At 44.5% G+C, this 14,624-nt stretch overlaps 1 protein-coding gene across 1 annotated transcript in view; it reads left to right on the forward strand.

Annotated features, from left to right (window-relative positions):
* The first annotated feature begins 1,528 nt into the window (after positions 1 to 1,528).
* DCAF15 (DDB1 and CUL4 associated factor 15) overlaps positions 1,529 to 14,624 on the forward strand; it is a 173,235-nt gene continuing 160,139 nt past the window's right edge. Inside the window, exon 1 of the mRNA XM_069230450.1 lies at positions 1,529 to 1,709. Within this exon, the coding sequence (XP_069086551.1) occupies positions 1,566 to 1,709 (144 nt within the window). The 5' untranslated portion in view covers positions 1,529 to 1,565. The remainder of the gene's footprint in view (positions 1,710 to 14,624) is intronic.

Consider the following 14,624-nt stretch of genomic DNA (forward strand, 5'->3'; position numbering starts at 1 on the left):
AAAAATCTTTATTTACCTTTTATTATTCAAAGCTTTATTAATCATCAAGAAAACATTATTCACGGAAAGAATCATAAACAACAAAGCAAATCATAAGTCAGCAATTATCAACATTGATGGAGTAATTCAGCAATGCAAATTCGTCAGTCAATTTTCACCGTCAACATATCCCCCTGTCCGCCTACCTAACCTAGATTAGCATCAGCATATGGGTCTTCATGCGAAAACAATTTTGGATAAAACATTAATTTGGTAAAAATCTATCTAAGAGAGAAAATCTATTCAGAACAGCACAGTTGGCACCTAGAAGAAAAGGCACAGATTTTGTCAGTCACATTTTCATAGCTACCTATCCAGGATCGATCAGCAACAAGTCAGTCTTCGTCCCCAGGTCATCAATAGCCAGCAAAGTATCAGGCTCACAGAGTGTAAGCCCAATTATCAGCACTTCGGACAGCATCTCCTGAAGTCATCGACTTTCTCCTCTCCGCTCTGATTTCGCTTCCCTTGTCATGACTTTTTATTAGGGTCTCTCAATCCGTCCCACTAATTGCTAATTGGTCAAACTTATCAGAAGTTATGACTCTAACCTATAATTTTTGTTTACCGAATCTAAATTTCTGCTTAGGCTTCAAGTTCCATTAATTTGATTGGTCCTTCTGGTGATGAGAGCATCATCCGGCTCTTCAGGTAGCAGAATTGTTGCATACAAGTCTTTAGTCAGTGCCTCTATTGTTCAAGTCCTGGGAAAGTACATTTACCCTATACTACACATAATTGTATCAAATTGTCTTCATCATCTCCTGTCCGCTGGTACATTCGCAGAATGTTCTAGCAGAGCCATCTGAACTCTGCACAGTTCAAGGTCCTTTACTCCAGTTTCCAGTCCTCGCAAGCCTTGTCGAGTCTTCACGTTATAAGCAGACAAGACCCAGTGAAACTAGCCCTTTGGTGTGGCTAAGTTAAGAATGTGAATTGACACAAAACATAGGTTATATATCCAGTTATGATATATTAATACATTTTACATTAATTTTTCCCATTAATTTGCATCTTGTTAAAACACATGGTGACTACTCCCTGTGGGCACATTTTGCTTATACGCGTCATTTTCTCTATTGAATTTTCTCATTAATAAACACGCATTAATCATTCAAATTAGCATATCTGCTTCATCACCAACGAACTTCATGCAGTCTCACACACTCGGGATGTATGTTCATATGGATCTCTGCTTTGTCTGTCTCCATGGATACTGTACCCAGTATAATGGATTTTAATAGCTGCTTACTTGACAATTGCCTTATCCAATCAGAGCAACCGTTGGGATAGCAGTTTAGCAGATGCCGTATGACTGACATTTACTTTATCCGATGAGGATCAGGAATTTCTTTCACTGTCGACAGTGCGCGGAAAGCAGTCTCAGGAAAAGGTCGTCTGCCAACAGATCAACGGAGTTACCAATCAATCGCTCAGCAGGATCATTCGAAAATGACCAATCGGAGCAGGTAAAGTGAGGAAGGCTGTCCAATGAGAGAGCGCGAGAGGCGGGTACGTCGGGGCGGATGCTCCGGAAGCCGAGCGATGCAGGAAAAATGGCGCCCGGCTCGAAATGCGAGAAAGAGAAAGACAAGCAACGGTGGGAGAGCGGTGGGTCCAAGCGAGGACGGCGGAAGGGCAACGTGTTGCGTCAGTTAGAGCGGGTTAAGGTGAGTATGGGAGTGGCAATACCAAGGGTGACAGGGTACCCTTTGTGTAAAATGTGCATATAGTGGTGGTCATGTGAGGTGAGTAGGGTAGCATTTCAGTGGTAAGGGCGTTTGATCAGGACCTGGACATTGCTATAGAGGTGTGCAGAGTGGTATAGAATTGGCCAGACAGGCTAAAGGGGCGTCCGTAGTGGCCAAATACGGGAGGGCTTGACTTTGGGGTGCAGTATGGAATGTTAGAAATGCAGTTGAGTAAGGACAGGTGGAGTGGTCCATTGGGTAACTGGCGCTGATGTGTTTTTTCGGGGTGCGAAGGATGGCTGAGAGATAAACGTAGAGGTTGAAGGGTAGTAGAATGGGACACTGCAGCCCAGAGCTGTGTGTTTTTTTGAGAGTGTGGAGGGGAGGGTATACAGGAAAATGCTGTGGAACGCGATGGGTGATTAGGTAAAAAGCAACTTTCTTTGCAGTCAGTGCATTGTAATTGGAGTTGGTTAATTGGGGTGGTAAGTTATTGCCACTGATTTCTGATGAACAGAGCATTTTATGTGGTTATAAAGTCCTGAAAGAATTTAATGCTGTACGTTTTCCGCAGTACAGCTGTAGCTTGTACAACACAGTTGCCAAAAAACTATCACTAAATAGTGGTGAGATAGTGATATCTGTAGGAAAGTTCCCCTCTTTCTGGCATGGTTACCCCCACTTTTTGCCTGATGTAGGTGTGCTAAGACTGCTTTCACTGGGATCTTGCTAATCAGGACCCCAGTGAGTACTTCTTACACCCCACAATTGGCCTAGTGGTGTACCCCTGAAACTCCCTAGTATATGGCACTCGGGTACCCAGGGCATTGGCACACCAGGGGTCCTGCATGGGCTGTAGCATGTATAATGCAACCCATGGGAGCCCACGCAAACTTTGTCTGCAGGCCTGCCACTTGCAGTCTGCATAAAAAAGGTGCATGCACCCTTTCACTTGCATGAAAAGGTGCATGCACCCTTTTACTACATGTCACTGCAAGTCACACCTGTGGTAGGCCCTTTCAGCCCAGAGGGAAGAGTGCAGGTCACTATGTGTGTGGGCACCCCTGCATGAGCAGAGGTGCCCCTACGAACTCCAGTTCCAATTCCCTGGACTTTATAAGTGCGGGAAAGCTATTTTATCTATGTATTGGAAATTGGTAACTGCTTGTGGTCCAGCTACATAATAGTAACTCTGGACATGTCTAGTATCAAACATGTCAGAATCATACCCCAATACTGATTCTAGTATTGATGGCATGTTACATGCACTCTGGCGGTTCCTTGGAGGATCCCCCAGTTCTGCCTCTACCAGTCTTCCAGGGGCTGCAGCAGCCCCTGCGCTGCTGAAGCCCCTCAGACATGATTCTGTTCTGCTTCTTGACCAGCTCGAACGGGACAGTAGAACAGAGGATTTCCTCTAGGAGAGGGATGCAACCTCCTCTCCTTTGGAAATAAGTGTTGCTGGGTAGGGTTAGCCTCTCATGCTACCAGACTGCTTTGAAGGGCACATTTGGTGCCCTCCTTACATAATCCAGTGTTTATCAGTCCAGGGACCACTGGTCCCTGCTCTGGAGCAAAACTTGCAAAGGAAAGGGGAGTCTCCACTCCCCTGTCCAGCTCCACCCATATGGTGGTGTCCAGAGCTCCCCCAGGTGGCCACTTGGTTCTGCCATCTTAAAACCATGGTGGGCAGAGGGCTCTGGGAGCATCTGACTGGGTAGGCCAGATAGCTGATGTTGTTGACCCTTCCTGATAGGTGGTCATTCCATAGAATGACCAAACCCCTTTTGTGGGTTATTTAGAGATTCCCTTGAGTGACTCGACCAGGACACCACTGTAAAGACAGCTTCTGCTCCTGGCCTCTGGAACCGCTGCTGGGCAACACAGGATCTGAACAAAACTGCAGTGCCTGAGAAGACTTGCCTTTGCAACATTGTTTTGGTGATTCCTGTCGACTTTCTGCAACATTTCCACAGCTGTGTATCCTCTGGGGTCGGCAAGACTTCAGCTGCACCAAGAATAAAGAAGGAATTTCCCTTGGAGTGAAGAAGTCACTCCCTTGAATCCGCCGGCACTTAAAGCAATGACGTCCGGCTGTGGGATCTTCTGTCCTCCACATCTGCCAAGATTCTCCAACACAGGTGGTGGTTCTGAGGGATCTCCTAGCTCCTCTCTGCCTTCTGTCCAACATGTGAGACCGTAAGCCCTTGCCTTTGCCACTGGGACAGAATCCCTGTGCACCACAACTGTCTCACCTACAAAGGCTTGTTGACTCCTGTTCTGAGGGTTCTTCAGGCCCCAAGTAGTCCCGGCCACCAGCACTCTACTGCTGCTAGGACAGTCTCCTCTCTGCTGCTCCAGCGACGTGTGACTCCTCTTAAAGTGTGCTGACTGGGGCTCACTGCAACTTACTATGCTTTCTGCCAATGGGTTGCTTGTGGGGGCTTCTTCTGGCTCTCCTGTGTTTCGAGGGGCAGCCCGGACCCCCCTCAAGGGTTGAGTCCCCAGAACCTTGCTAGTCCTCCACAGCGCTGAAAAACCTTCAACAGCTCCTCCTGCATTTGCTTGGGCTTGTTGATGGCCACCCTGACCACTGAGCCATATGCAACCCAGCGACCTTTGAGGGACAACTTGTAGACTTCAGGGACTCCTTCGCAGCTCCTGGACCCTGCAGCTGGACATCCATCCACCACAGTTGATTTGGATCTTTAGCTATTTCTGCAACACTGTGGGGTTTCTTTCAAGTGTGGTGGGTAGGGGTGTGGTCACTCCCTTTTCCTTTGTGCAGTTTCGTGCCAGAGCAGAGACCAGGGGTCCCTCGTCTGGTGCAAACAGGATTATGCAAGGAGGGCACCAAATGTGCCCTTCATAGCAAACCAGTGGCGTGGGGAGGCTACCCCTCCCCAGCCTTGTAACGACTATTTCCAAGAAAGAGGAGGTTGCACCCAATTCCCCCCACCCACAGGAAATCCTTTAGTCTGCCTTTCTCTGCTTGAACTGGTCAAGCAGCAGGAGGACTGAGGGGTCCTCTAAGGAGCCCCCAGAGTGCATGGAATCATGGCACCAATACAGGCGTCAGTATTGGGGTATGATGCCGACATGTTTGATAGCAAACATGCCTAGCTTTGGAGTTACCATTATGTGGCTGAAGCACAGGTCATGACTTTTGGCCAGTACACAGCTAAAATGGCTTCTCCGCACTTACGAAGGCCAGGGAATTGGAACTGGAGTTAATAGGGGCACCTCTGCTCATGCAAATGTGCCCACACACAGACTTGCACCCTGCCCTTTGAGTGGGAAGGACTTACCATATGGGTGACTTACAGTGACCTGGTGTAGTGACCAGCAGTGAAAGGGTACATGCACCTTTTCACACAGGCTGCAAATGGCAGGCCTGCACACACAGTTTACATGGGCTCCAGTGGGTGGCAAAACACATGCTGCAGCCCATGGGGGACCCCTGGTGTACCAGTACCTGGGCACCTAGGTACCATATATTAGGGACTTACAGGGGTACACCAGTATGCCAATTGTCAGGTGTAATGAGTACCAAAGCAACTACATTTGGAGGAGAGAGCCCAATCAGTGGGGTCCTGGTTAGCAGATCCCAGTGAAAACAGTCAAAGCACACTGACATCAGGCATAACGTGGGGGTAACTGTGCCAGAAAGAGGGGACTTTCCTACAACCGAAGCTTCTGCAACAATTTACTGTTGTCATGGCTTCTCGTGCATATGACACAGGTAGCTTGCAAGTTTGTTAACTAAAATGTTTACATTAAAGAATGGGTAGCACAGTGCAAGAAAAATCTTTGATACACTCTTGCAAATAGGGAAAAAATCACATGTCAAAGCATGGCTGAAGTTAATAGGATGGGCCATCCAACTGATTCATATCAGAAAAAATAGCCTAAACAAATCAAGGGCTAAAAACAATAGCCATCTCCAACTTGATTCTACCAGAGTGATTTAAACTATGTAGGTTGATGTTCACCTATTCTAGCTGATGCTTTTACATTCTTCGACATCAAGTCACCTTTCACAGAATCATGGAAAACCAGCACAGTTTTACCTCTCTACAAAAAAAGCAAGGCATCCACATCATGCTCCTAGTGAACAACAAGCTTGATCAACATAGAATAAAAGGTATTCACCAAAAGGGCTCCATCCATCTGGCAGAAACAAAAAATGTCTTGCAACTTCAGCTAGCCACAGTGGAAATTTACTGTGACAATAAGCCCCTAAATATCAAACCTTAAAAATATGAGATCACGAGCTGTATGTTATGCAGATTTGTACAGCGCACCATCACTCAGGAGGATATCTTGGTGCTGACCAGGTGCGAGTCTAGCTGAACCTAGAGCCCACTGGGATTACTCAAAAAAGCCAGCTCTCCAGCTTCTTTCAAAATTCTACAAGTGAGAAGGAGGCTCCTCTGTATAGCTGCAGGTCGTTCTACACTTCAGGTGTGATGTAGGAGAAGGCACAGGAATGTGTGTAAATAGGAGTCCGCACGTGCAAAGGTGTTTGGAAGGTTGTGAAAGCAGATGCGATTGTTGAGGTATGCTAGACCGGTGTTATGTAGTACCTTGCATGTATGGATAAGGAGGTTGAATTGTGCAAGTTTGTGTATAGTGAGCCAGTGAAGAGCTCGTTCTGGTGTGATGTGGTGTGAGTGCGGCATGGAAGGTTGAGAGTGAATCTGGTAACTGAATTGTGAATGGTCCGCAGCCCTCTGGTAAGTGTGTGTGTTTTTTTTACCCGACATAGAGGCTTTTCCTGTAGTGCATCTGTACTTGTGACAAAGATGTGCATGACAGTTTTCTAGGTATTGATTGGGAGCCATGTTCTCCTTCACGGTTGGAAGCACGAGGCGGTGATGCCATTGACTTGGGCAGTAATGTAAAATTTGCTGTCTGATCCCAAAGTTATTGGCGTGGGTAATAGGGGTCTGTCTCAGTCCTAGCTCTGTTGGCCATTAGGTGGAGCCCTGCAGTGAAGTGCTCTTCCAGAAAGATCATGATTTTGTCTGGTCAGTGTTCTGTTTGAGAAAATTGGTCTTCATCCATCATCCAGTGGGTGATTTCAATTATGCAGGCATTGAACTTGATCCGTGCATTTTGTCCATGACCGAGAGAATGAGTTTAGTGCCGTTGGAGTGTAAGATGATGATGGTGTCATGAGAGCGGATGATGCTGTCTAGAGGGATAATGCATGTAATGAAGAGGGGAGGATCCTTGTGGAACTCTACAGATGAGCTCGCAGGCGTCTGAGTTGTATGTTGCCACCCGGGATGTGGAATTCCTATCACCCGACGCCCGGGACATATTGTTTGGGGTCAAGAGCAACAAGTTCTAATGTTTATTTTGTCCTTGGGAAAAGTAGGCCCAACCCCCTGCAGCACAAACCCTTTGGCTGACAGTTTACAGAGAAGGATATTGCAGTTGAGGTAATGTGTGTCCAAAAGTTAATGCTAACATGTATTTATGGTTCGTTAATTAAAAGCCTTAATTATTATGGTGAGCGCTGTAAATAAATGTTTTAAAGTCACACTGCACTACTGGCAGTGGCTACAGTAAAAAAAAAAAGATAAAGAAATATAGTGTACACACTTGTTTGAAAAGTTTAACAGAATGAGACTAAGTATGATGCTCCCAGAATGCTCTCCGATTAGATGCCAATGTTTGCAGCAGGAAGTAAGCATGATATTTTGCTTTCAAAATTCAATGTTCTGAAAAAAATGTAAGTGTGGGGAAAAAAACCTTTCGCTTCTGTGAAACATCCTATTTCTTTGAAGCGTCATGTAGTGTAATGTGTTGATATATGCTAGTATTTCCCAAAAATATTCCTCATGGAAAGTCAGTGTAACCATTTTCAACAAGATTATAAGAAGCCTAAAAATAAACAAGCACTGGCAAAGCCAACCGATCTGACTTTTTTTTTTTTTTTGTGAGTCTTTTGGTTTTGTCAAAGCGTGCCTTGTTTTTACATGGCTTTTGTAACACTTTATTTTTGTGGGAGCTGCCAGGCCCATACAATTGTAACAAACACTGGCAAAAAGAAAAAAGTTTTTTGGTCTAAAGAAATCACACATTGCCACTAGTGGCGTAACAAAGGCCCCGCAGCCCCCTTCCAGGGGGACCCCTGGCACAGCAGCTGACCTGAGTTAGTCTGGAGGGGGGAGGCCTCTATGTTCTTTGCAGGGGGGCACCTCCAGTTTCATTACGACACTGATTGCCACAGTGGTTCCTGGCACTGCACAAAACGACTGTGTGCCAATATGCTCCTTGTGGAAGAGCAGAATGCAATCACTCACAGAAAAGCCAGCCAATAGAGAAATAGATGTTTATTGAAAACAAAGGCCCAAATTTAAGGATGGCCTTGCACCATCTAACACCGGATTAGCATCATTTTTCTGACGTTAATGTGGCATTGGTTTGCCAAAAACGCTGCACCATATCTACAAAGTGGCACAATGCATGCACTGCGCCCCTTTGTGACAATTTGTGCCATATTATGCATGTGCCATGCATAATGTATGCAAAGGGGGTGTTCTGGCACAAGAAAGCCCGCAAAAATGGCGCAATGAAGTCTACAAGATTTCATTGTGCCATTTTTGGTGTCATTTTTAACGCCTGCTTGAAAGCAGGCGTTGAAAGGACACCACTATTGGAATCAATAGGCCTCCTTGCAATCTGCTCCACGAGTGTCAGAAGTTTTGACGCTAGTGGAGCAAAGCGCCACAATAGCATAAAAAGTGACACTATTGTACCTAATTCCGCCATGGTGCGCCGTATTTTAAATAGCGTTAGAGGGGGGCGCAAGAAAAGTGGCACTTTAAGATGTGAAGCACCACTTTTCGAGAATCTGGGACAAAATGTCTTTGTTAACGCCAGACCTAATTAGGGACCGAATTCTTAGACAATGTCACTAAAGTACACCCATGGTGTATGTCTTTGAATTAGTGGCTTTTATAAATTCACAAGAACTTAAGAAGTAGACCAGGAAATCATACTCCTAGAAAATATTTGTGAACTGTATTTTAGCACGAGCAAATGTGCATATGTAGATTTGTGAAAATCTATTGAGCGTTTACAAGTTCGCTTTCCCTCCAACCTCCTTTTTTTTTTTTTTATCCAAACCTGGAAATAATTCTACTTCTGCCCTTGTCAGGAATACATTTCCAACCCTTCTCATTATGGGAAAAGATAAGAGAAGAGCTGGTGAAAATCCTTAAACATGCAAGTTAGTAGGTTTGCAGACTCAAAGGCATTCCAGCCCTGGAACTATTGCCTACTGCGTCCTCCAGCCCCAGTATGTAGATCTGCGGGAAGGTGGCAAAATAAGGAAATTGCTATAATCGAGATTGAAATTGCAAGTATTCAAGCCCTGCTATAGTAGTAGCCCTGACATAATCAGAGAGGCTATTATCAGGGCTCTGACATAATGAGATTGCTGCCATAATGTGTCGCCGCACTACATGGCAGCAAAGGAACATGTAGATTTTTTTACAGGACAAGTAGATTTAAGAAGTAACCTGCCCCATGGACAAATATATTTTAATAAATTCCACAACTCTGTGCCAGGTTTACTTACTGGGTCCTTCCAGTCAGGATGCAGCTGATCTACTGGAGTGTGTATCCTTGGATTCTGGTGGATGGGGTAGGAGGCCATGTGAGAGGCTGCAGAGAAGTCGAGGAGGATGACAGCTGCTGTGTCTCATCTATCTAGAGTTATGCAGATGTCATCCATGGTTACAGTGAATGCATATTCTATTCTGCGGTTGGGTCTGGAACCTGAGTGAGTAGTGTCTGAGTTGGTGATTGTTGGGGTATTGGGTGAGGCGTCAGTTTAGTCCTCGAAAAATCTACTTGTTATGGCGAGTCAGATTTTATCAGGTTGAGCTAAATTTAGAATCTACTCACCCCTTCTGGCGAGTTGACAAAAACAGGTATTATGTGTTCTGCTCACTCTGAAAGCAAAGAAGCAATAAATGCCTTTAAATCTTCTTTTTAGCTCATTAAATTTGCTCTGTGTTCAGAGGAAAGAGGTCAGGAGTCAGTTGAATTCTCTAACTGCAGAGTTCAAGGATTTTATAAAGTGAACTGTCAGACCTGCTGTACAAAGTGTGTGAAATGAGAGGCTGGAGTGTCAGATTTTTCCTAACACAACATTTAATTAACTAACTCCACTGCAGAAACATTTCAAAATATATTTCAGCAGTGAAAGCCCATCTTTTGTACTTGAGTAGGATGAAAATATATTTTTTAAGACAAATCAGAACACTTTACTTGTTGATGTGCAAATGATAAATGTTTTCTGAATGTTTTCACAGATTAATTTGAATACACTATATAGTTTTATCAGTAAAACTGCAAGTTGTGGGGGCATTTGTGGCTATTTTAATGGGAAGTTTACTGTCTGTTAATGACAGTGTTCTACCACATCATGCTTTAGTAACGTATTTATTAAAAGTGAGTGTTTAAACATGAACTGAGAAATCCCTGCCCTGATGACGACGCCTGTAAACTAAGAGGCAAGTCACAGATCATGTGTAAGCTATATGTGGACTAGATTCTTATTATACATGGAGCAAACATTTAGCATATTTAATCAAACAAAAGATTTTTTTTTTGTACAGCAGAAATGCTGATCTCACATATTTGAAGGTGCACTCATATGTGAGAATGAAGAAAAAGGTGACTGTAAAATAAAATATTTGCCTTAAAGTTCAAATTAAAAAACCCTGGAACTCTGCAGTCAGAAGGAAAAGTAATTGTAAGAAGACAAACTGACTTCTGACTGCTGTCTCTGAACAAGGAGCAAATGTGACAAGGTAACCAGATTTAATGCTTAATTGCTCCTTCGCTTTCTGGCTGAGCAGAACACCTGTTCTTTGTTAATTCGCCAGAAGGGACGAGTAAGTCCCAAAAATAACTCAACCTGATAAAATGACTCACCACAGCGAGAGGGCAAGTAGATTTTTCGAGGCCTGCATTGTAGGATAAACCCAGGGTCATTAGAGAGACCCAGCCCCTATAGCTTGAGCCCAGTAGCCACTTGAACAGGGTTTAACAGATGTTGGTTATCTAAATATACTCACAGTGCTGATAGCCTCCACAAGCAGCCTGTTTGGATGTCATTGGCCACACCTGTGTTGGAGTATTTTAAAAAGCATGTTCAGTTCTTTTGAGGCTCAGATTCTGAAAATGGGAGTGGGGGCGATCTTGCTATGACCCGGCTTCCACTTTAGCTTAGACATGAGGGGGAAAGATGATGAATCATGGTTAAAGTTACCAGGGACACACCTGACTGATCCTTTCTTTCCCAAACAAGAGAGTACTTTCATAGAAGCGGAGGTCGGAGAGCTTCTCCGCAAACAAGCGATAGTCTGTTCAAGTCCACATCCAAACGGCTTTGCAAGCACTATTTTCTTGGTGTAAAAGAAAGGAGGAGGTTTTCGCCTGGTACTACATTTAAAAGATTTCAATTCTTAGATAGTTTATCGTCATTTCAAAATGGAGGGTATCCATTTATTACGAGATCTTCTACAGGGAGGAGATTGATTAGTGCACCTAGACCTCAAGGACGCATATCTAACAGTACCAATTTTTTGTCCGATCCCACATTTTCTTCGATTTCTCTGAAGACACCAATGGTACGAGATCAGAGTTCCCCCCCTTTTGGTCTGTCCTCGACCCCTTGGTGTTTCACCAAGCTGCTATGGCCTGTAGCGCAGCTCCTTCGAGAAAGAGGCCTTCGCCTCATCATTTATCTCGACAACATGTTAATCATGGCCCAAACCAAGAGCTTAGCTTTAACTCATCTGGCCTGAGCAATTCAAACCCTTCAGGATTTGGGTTTCTTGATCAACACCGAGAAGTCAGTGACGTCCTCTTCGCAATGTATAGAATTCTTAGGTTTTCAGGTGGATTCTGTGCAGGCCCAACTCAAGTTACTGTTGTCGAAATGGTCCTCTATGAAGAAAGAGTTACGGAAAGCCCTTGCCTCTCCGACTATATAATTACAGATTTTAGCCTGGCTAGTGGGGCTTCTTGCTTCCTCAATTCGAGCAGTCTTTCTGGGCCCGTTACATTATTGAGCCCTTCAGCACCTGAAGATCATGCATCTCTGCAAAGGTCTGGCTTATACCGAGCAGATTCTGTTGTCTGAAGAAGCCAAGAAGGAGATTACATGGTGGCTGGGTCACATGGAAGCGTGAAATGGCAGTGCCATTTTTGCGTCCTCGCCGGAGGTTGTGATAGAATCAGATGCCAGTCAGTGGGTTTGGGGAGCCCGTTGTGGTTCTGTGGAGACAGGAGGACGGTGGTCCTCGGAGGAATTGAATCTTCACATCAATTGTTTGGAGTTGCTAGCGGGAGCCTTTGCGATCCGCTCGCCATATCCAGCCAAGGCCAGTTGTTGCATTCTGTTGCGGATGGACAACATTTCAGCAGTGAGATATATAAACTGTCTGGGTGGGACCAGATCTCGTATTCTGGCAGAGATTGCCAAGGAATTTTGGCATTATTGTTTGCAGAACCAAATTCATTTGGTAGCAAAATACAATCTGGGCCACTCCAATGTGGTAGCGGATTGGAATTCTCACTTTCTGAGGGACGGCAGCGAATGGAAACTCCACCAATTGATTTTTCAGAGTCTAACGGAGTGATGGGGTTCCTGCTCGATAGACCTTTTTGCATTCCGACTCAATTCCCAACTTCCTCGCTTTTTCAGTTGAAGGCCAGACCCTTTAGCGATGGACTGGTCCCAGGGTCTCCTGTATCCCTTCCCCCTTTTTCAATGATTCAGAGGGTCCTAGCACAAGTCAGGCGGCAACTGGCCGAGATCATTTTAGTGACAACCCTCTGGAAGACTCAGGCTTGGTTTCCAGTGGCGATGTCCCTATCCTGTGCACCCCCAGTTCTAATTCCATTGTTTCCGTCAATGCTCCTGGGCCCATTGTCTTCCTCCTCCTCTGATAATACAGGACCAGTTAACTCTCATGGCATGGAGACTTCCGGGAGATGATGGCAAATGCCGGGCATTTCAGGAGAAGCTATGTTCTTCCTTTCCCAATCCTGAGCTCCCTCCACCCATAAATGTTATGAAGCCTCTTGGAAGTGATGAGTGGGTTGGTGCGGTGAACAGAGTATTGATCCCTTGGGGGCCCAAATTTCCATGATTGCAAATTTTCTCTCGGAATTAGTGTCGCAAGGTCTTGCCTATAAGACCATTAACAACAATTTCAGCAGGTCATCAACAGATGGTAAACCTGTTAGTGAACACCCTTTGATCTCTAAGATTCTTCGTGGTATTCGGATGGTTAAATCTCCACAAGCACGATACTGGATTCTTTGGGATGTAGATATCGTCCTGCGTTTTATCAGATCCTGGCTGTGTAATGAGGGTTTGTCGCGTAAGCAATTGTTTGCCAAGCTTATGGTCCTCCTATGCCTTATTTCCTGTAGGCATGTCTCAGATGTGAGAGCTCTGGATTTGACAGGTAGAGTATTTACTCCTTCCAGAGTTTCATTCATGATCTCTAGACGTACAAAGACTGAATTCTAAATGTATTTCTTATCCGGCTTTTCCCCACAATCAGAAATTGTGTGTTGTACAATGTTTGAAAGCCTATGAGAGTTGTACATGAGAGTTTCAAAGAGATTTAGGAGGTCAACTGTTGATTGCTCTGCAAAAACCACATGGTCCAGTATCATTAGCTACTTTAGCTAAATGGCTTTTGGGGGAAGCTGGTATAGACACTTCTGTGTTTGGTGCTCATTCAGTTAGTGGAGCTATGGCCTCTAAATCTTTTGGAGCTGGCTCTAGATTAGAAGATATCATGGCAGCGGCAGATTTGCCGTCAGATAATACGTTTAAAGTGTTTTATCATAAACCTATTGTTGATATAGCGGCGACAGTGGTGGATGGGCTTTGAACTAGCACAATCCGAAGCCTCCGGTCCTGCCATAGATCAAAAAATGTTCTAGCTATCGCGTCAAGAATTTTCAATTCTATTAAGGACACGGAGGCGAGGATTATCCCACCCTTAATGATGATGATGCTCATTTTTATGGTATATCAAATGTTGAAAGACTTGTATTTTTTGATGGATATATGATGATTCATCGCCATGCCAATGTTGGTTTTCGTTGGACAGCTCGTTCACCTGCAAGTTGCCGTATGTTGAGAAGAGGATTTCGATTTGGTGCAAAGAAAGAGGAAGGACTTTTGTTATGGTGAATCTTAGAGGATAGCAGACCTGGGATTGGTCAGGCTGGACTACAGGTGCTCTTGGGAAATGTAGTTTTGTTTTTTTCTCTGAGTTTATTGGCTGCTCTTTAATGGACAGTAAAGAAAGAGAAGCATAATCCTTGCCTCCGTGTCCTTAATAGAATTGAGAATTCTGTACGCGATATCTAGAGTTTTTTTTATTTTTTTATTTTTTTTATTTTTTATTCTAGCCCCATTGAAGTTCAGCAGCCCTCAGAAATTTGGGTCAAGGTTTCCGGGGAGAGGACTACTCTTGAGGGCAAGCAACACTCAGCTATTTAAAGGCATAAGGACTGCATTGAATATGCGAAGAGGACAATCATTCTTATAGTTTGATAGAAAAGTGACAGTGTAAATAGTGGTTATACACTAATTTACATGTTTAGTGGCATGTGTGGCAGTAGATACACATGCTCTGCATACTTCTGCAATCTAGTGTTGGGTCCGGAGTTGTGCAAGTTGTTTTTCTTCAAAGAAGTCTTTCGATTCATGAGGTCAAGTGACTCCTCCTCTTTGGGATAATGCACATGAACAGGGGCTCCATTTTTTGATTTTCTCTCCGCTGTCTGGTTTGGACGTGTGGGCCTGCCTACATGCTGTGTTTTGACTCCGTTTCAGTT

The sequence above is a fragment of the Pleurodeles waltl genome, chromosome 4_2 (genome assembly GCF_031143425.1).
Source record: "Pleurodeles waltl isolate 20211129_DDA chromosome 4_2, aPleWal1.hap1.20221129, whole genome shotgun sequence".
In the NCBI taxonomy this organism is placed as follows: domain Eukaryota; kingdom Metazoa; phylum Chordata; class Amphibia; order Caudata; family Salamandridae; genus Pleurodeles; species Pleurodeles waltl.